The following is a 6,000-nucleotide window of genomic DNA, read 5'->3' on the forward strand; positions in this document are numbered from 1 at the left end:
ACCTCTTTTTCCCTTAGATCGTTAAATAAAAAATTGACAATAGCCAACACAACAATGGTCATCCATTGTGATTGTCCCATCTTGAACCATAATTATATAAGTTTTATAATAGGGTTGCATCTGATTGGTTAATTCTTGATACCAGAAATCCTTATATACAAGTACTTTATGGTATGGAATTTTGGTGTAAGTCTCCCCAAATCCCAATATTTATTTGGAGGATTGGTCCAGGATTTTGGACTAAGGTTTAATATTTAATTGTGCCTCACATTAAATTAAATCAAAGTTTCTCTACATTGGCATTATAGACATTTTGAGCTGAATCATTCTTGGGGTGGGGGTGGGGGGGGCAAGAGGAAGGTAGAGGAGGCTATCCTGTGCATTGTAGGATATTTAGCAGCATCTTGGCCTCCAATCACTAGATGCCAGTAGCTGCTTCGCAGTTTAACACCTAAAATGCATTTAGACATTGCCAAATGTCCCCTAGAGGACAAAATTGCCTCTGATTGAGAACCACTGCATTAAATCATTATTGAGTAACCGACCCTCATCATTCTTTCCAATAACTTTGAGAAATATCAGAAATTCATCACTCTAGATGGATGGATAGATGGATGGATGGATGGATGGATGGATGGATGGATGGATGGATACATACCTTCATACTTTGCTTACTTGAGATGAATTAGGACATCTTTGCACTTGGTGTCAGTCCCTAAAGAAGAGATGCTTCCATGTAAATATTTCCCTGCTGCTCAAGTCACATGTTAGCATTCTTTTCTTCTCATTTTTACAAGGAAAGAATTTCCTGATCTATTATTTCATTTGAGCCCAACAATCCATTAAAGGGAAATATTATTACTCCAATAGATATTTAGATGAAGAAACTGAGGGCCATGGAATGAAATGATCAACTTCAGGACTAAACTCCAAATTCAGTGCTACTCCTCTTCCTGCTATGGAAAGCTTGCCTCTGTCTCCCCTCATTGTAATGGGTAAACATTAGGGATGGAGTATTAAGGATAATGATGCTCTTCTAAAGTGCCAACACCTAAATGGCATTTAATCTAGTCAATATATAGAAATTGGATTACCCCTTCCCAGAGTACATTGTGCTTTAATCTAATTAAACTCTAATTTTCCATTAGAGCTAACTTCCTGTTTACAGGGAATGCAGGAGGAATGAGTTAGACACTAGTAAGGAACAATCAATCAAATCCAGAAGTGGGGACAGTCTACTCTACAAGAAAACTGTGGTCTGAACTCTTCCAAAAAGTCAGCATCTTGAAAATAAACATTAAAAAAAACAAAACCATTTAGGGACTATGTTAGATACTTGTGGAAAGTATTTTGGGATAAAGCACCATGATAAAGCAAATGCATCAACAAAAAAACAACAAAGATAGATAGATAGATAGATAGATAGATAGATAGATAGATAATAGGTAGAATAGTAAAATACTAACTTTAAAATATTTTTAAAGTATATTTTTATTAATTTTAGAGAGGAAGGAAGAGGGAGAGAGAGAGAAACATCAATGATGAGAATCACCAATTGGCTGCCTCCTGCACACCCCACACTGGGGATCAAGCCTGCAACCCAGGGTTCAACCCGGGATTTGAACCCTGACCTCCTGGTTCATAGGTCGATGAGCAACTACTGAGCCATGCCAGTAGGGCAAATATTTTAATGGACGATGCATAGAAGAACCCACAGATCATTTAGGATGGGGGGCTCCATGGTTATGCTTCAAGAACCCCATGAACTCCCCACAGCTATGAGCAACATCTTGTGTGCAGTAGGAGCTCTGCTTTTTTCTGGAGAGAGGTTGTATAGCTCTTGTCTAACTTTTCCTAAAGGGTCCCATGACTCCAGAAAGCCTGAAGCCTTGGTTTGTCTGGAGATTTTAGGTCTCGTGGCAGCAGAGGTGTGAGAACTGGACTTCTAAATATTTCCCTGTTGCTCAAATCATATGTTGGCGATGGCTGCCTAAAGTCATAGGATCTTAGAACTGAAAGGAGGCTTAGGAATGATCTAATTCAACCCTGAAGACAAACGCTCTGACATAGGGCTACCCATTTACTTAGTGGTAGAGGCAGAGGCAAAGTCTAGGTCTGATTCCCAGGTTACCACTCTGTTTATTGAAAAAGGTCAGGCAATTTACTTAGTGATAGAGGCAGAGGCAAAGTCTAGATCTGATTCCCAGGTTATCACTTTGCTTATTCAAAGAACCAGCCTTGTCTGTCAGTCACTTGACCTCTTCTACTTTCTATGTAGACTCGACAAGCCAACAAACATCTTTATGCAGGTCACAAAGCCCACCTGCCCTGCTTCCCCTCCTCTTTCCTTCTTTGATATCCCCTCTACTGGCTTACCTGGTTTGCTCCTCACCTGCCACAGGGTCTCCTCGGGGTTCCACTGACACAAGCAGCACACACACATTGGGGCCTTTGCTCTGCTGTCCTTCCTGCAGTGTTCTTCCTCCAAGTACTTGCTTCGCTAACTGCCTCACCTTCTTCACGTCTGCTCAGGTCTTTCCATGTGACTGACCACCTGTTTAATACTGCAGCTCCCTCCACCACCACCCCTAGCAATACTCGGTCTTACTGCTTATTTTTTCCTTATCAACTGTCACCCTCCAACAACCTATACAATTTTCCGTTTATTCTACTTTTGTTTAGTGTTAAAGTTCCCCATTAGAATATAAGCTCCACAAGGGCAGAGGTCTTTGTTTTATTTGCTGATATATTTCAAGTGCCCAGAGCAGTGCCTGGCACAGAGAAGGTACTCAATCCTGGAAATGTTGCTCTCTGCAAATCAGGACTTAATTTCAACTTGTCTTAATAAAGAAGACCACAAAGAGGAAAAAAAGATATGTAGGAAAGGTGAGGTAGGGAATTATACTGGGTGTTTTCATTATTTAAAAGGTTGTATTTGCCCTAGCCGGTTTGGCTCAGTGGATAGAGTGTCAGCCTGCGGACTAAAAGGTCCCGGGTTTGATTCCAGTCAAGGGCACTTGCCCAGGTTGCGGGCTTGATCCCCAGTAGGAGGTGTGCAGGAGGCAGCCAACCAATGATTTCCTCTCATCATTGATGTTTCTATCTCTCTTTCTCTCTCTCCCTTCATCTCTGAAATAAATAAAAATATATATTTTTTTAAAATAAATAAAATAAAAGGTTACATTTAAGCTTTGTTTTGATGAAATATATGAATGGGTACAGGACTGGTAGTTCAGCCCTACTTTGCACAATGTCAGCTAGCTCTGCTCTGTACACAAAACAGATTAGCAGTATCTCTTCCAGCCTGAGGGCTTATATGTTGCAATTCTCTTGCAATAAGTTCCTAAATATTTAATATGTGAATGACTTCCTAATAAGGTGTTGATTTACTACATCACAGGCATAATGAAGAGGCATCAATTCAGGTCTTTCAGGATTAAGTTTAAAGCTCAAAAGCTTAGCTTCTTGAGCCAAGCAAACCAGCAAACAGCGTGTGCATGAGGCAGAGGAACATTTACACACAAGCTCAGACTTGCAGCTGTGTTTTTCTAAGACCCCTCCCCCACCTTTGTGTTGGGCCCACTGGGTTTCATCTTGTTCTGAGAGTGTGATTGAAGAGTGCTGAGCGCATGGTGGGGGGTTCTGTGATGGGTTCCATAAACAGTCACTCTTCAGTTTGTTTGTTTTTCTATTTTTTTCTCTTTTCATTGAATTTATTGGGTTGACACGGGTTAACAAAATTATACAGGTTTCAGGTGCATAACTCCACAAAACATCATCTATACACAGTATTGTGTATTCACCACCCCAAGTCAAACCTCTGTCCACCACCATTTATCCCTCTTCTCCCCTCCTCTACCTTCTTTCCCCCAGTCTCTTACTCTGCAGTTTCTAAGCTTTGGAAAGAGACGCTGATCTAGTATTAATGAGATCCACTTGCATCTCCAAGTGTGGATGTGGGTATTCATTGCTAAATTTGACCAGAAACTAAGGCTAAACTTCAGAGAGGAAAGCGTGTCAGCTGAACACTCCAAGTGTTTTGCTAGCAACATTTCATTGTAAACATGTGTGTATCATCTTACTGTGACCTCAAGTTGTCGATGAACAAATGGACTGACTGGTAAGGGATTTTGAAAAATTAGGACAAAATGTGGCCAGGTATTCTTTCTCCACCCTCAGCATGTTGCACACCTGGGCCTTTCAGAAAGTTTTCTCAAATCACAAAATTCTTCTCTTCTCTGTGGAACAATCTCATTCCTTTTTCAGTGCAAGGTTACCTGAACCATTACTGGTCTCCATTCATAATGACAAACCATTGCCACTGCTCACATATTTCTGATTAGCCAGACATAAGGAAAAGAGGTTCAATGAGAGGTTCCTTAAAAAAAAAAAAAAAAAGCCTTCCTTTTTGTGGTGTTGACATCATTCGTGTCATTCATTAAAGAACTATTTACCGAATGACTACTGTGTGTTTTAGAATAAGCCAAGCACTGGAGAAACAACAGGACAAAAACACTGCTCCCATCCAAGAGTTTATAGTCTAGTCTAGCCTGGCCAGTGTGGCTCAGTGGTTGAACATCATCCCATGGACCATGAGGTCGCCAGTTGGATTCCCGGTCAGGGCACATACCCAAGTTGCAGGCTCATTCTCCACCATGGGGTGTGCAGGAGGCAGCCGGTTGATGTATCTTTCGCATTGATGTTTCTATCTCTCCCTCTCCCTTCCTCTCTCTCTAAAATCAATAAAAACATATTTTAAAAAATAATAATAACAATAAAAGAATGGCAAATTGCCCTGGCTGGGTAGCTCAGTTGGTTAGAGCATCATTCCAATACGCCAAGGATTCAGGTTCAATCCCGGTCAGGGCACATACAAAAGTAACCAACGAAAGCATAAGTAATGCGACAAGTCGATGTTTCTCTCTCTCCCCCACCCCCACCACTCTCTCTAAAAATCAATGGAAAATATATCTTTGGTGAGGATTAACTACAACAAAAATGCTCAATAATTTATTATTATTATTTTTTTTTGTCAAGCACAGAGCCTTTATTTTACATCATTTCCAAAAAGGACAGTTTGTAAGTCAGCAGCCAACAATTTCTAAAAGAGAAAGTGACAGCAAAGGTAACTGGCTCAAGTCCCTCTGTGTATACCATGTACATTTCATGTCTGAGTACCTTGTGTGTCTGGCTTAAGTGAAGGTAAGGCAGTGTAGATTGTGCAAACAAGAAATCTGTGTCCTGTGTTCAAGAATGGCTACTACGTGCATCACGCAAAATGTACAACCTGAAATGTTGATCTGCAACCGAAGTTTCCTCAAGCAAAGATGTGCGTGAACAATGACCAACACATCAGAGCAACGTGGGCGGAGAGAATGGATAATGTCGTGGGGCAGCGAGGTTAGCGCATTGACCAAGAGCCCCAAGCAGGAGGAGCCTGCCGGTGGCAGAGCAGGCTCGGAGGGTGAGCAGCAGCCATCTCCAGCCACCTTAAGTGCCTTCCTGCCTTCACTCTAAGTTGAGCAGCTCCACGTCAAAGATGAGGGTGGCACCGGGAAGGATGACACCAGGGTGGCCAGTGGCTCCATATGCCACATCAGTGGTGCAGGTCAGCTCCGCCCTCTGCTCCAAGCTTATCTGGGCTGCACTCTCTTCAAAACCCTTGATGACTTCCTGTTTGCCAATTCTGAACTTGAAAGGTTTGTTTCTGTCTCTGGATGAATCAAATTTCTTTCCACTTTGGAGCATTCCTGTGTAGTGCACCGCATACGTCTGGTCCTTCTTGGGTAAGGTGACCAGATTTTAACATTGGTAAAGCGGGACACCATTGACGGGGGCGGGGGGGGGGGGTGGGGTGTCTTTTTTTAAAATATATTTTATTGATTTTTTACAGAGAGGAAGAGAGAGGATCCATCAGCTGCCTCTTGCACACCCCCTGCTGGGGATGTGCCCGCAACCAAGGTACATGCCCTTGACCGGAATCTAACCTGGGACCCTTGA

General features: G+C 42.1%; 1 protein-coding gene across 1 annotated transcript; it reads right to left on the reverse strand.

Annotated features, from left to right (window-relative positions):
• Positions 1–5,508: 5,508 nt before the first annotated feature.
• Positions 5,509–5,757, reverse strand: LOC307096904 (peptidyl-prolyl cis-trans isomerase FKBP1B-like; the record flags this gene model as incomplete). The annotated part of the gene is made up of 1 exon (XM_079766617.1): positions 5,509–5,757. The coding sequence occupies exon 1, from the start codon at positions 5,746–5,748 to the stop codon at positions 5,509–5,511; it is 240 nt and encodes a 79-aa protein (XP_079622743.1). The 5' UTR covers positions 5,749–5,757.
• Between the last annotated feature and the right edge of the window lie 243 nt (positions 5,758–6,000).

Source organism: Cnephaeus nilssonii, assembly GCF_951640355.1.
Source record: "Cnephaeus nilssonii genome assembly, chromosome: 3".
Classification (NCBI taxonomy): domain Eukaryota; kingdom Metazoa; phylum Chordata; class Mammalia; order Chiroptera; family Vespertilionidae; genus Cnephaeus; species Cnephaeus nilssonii.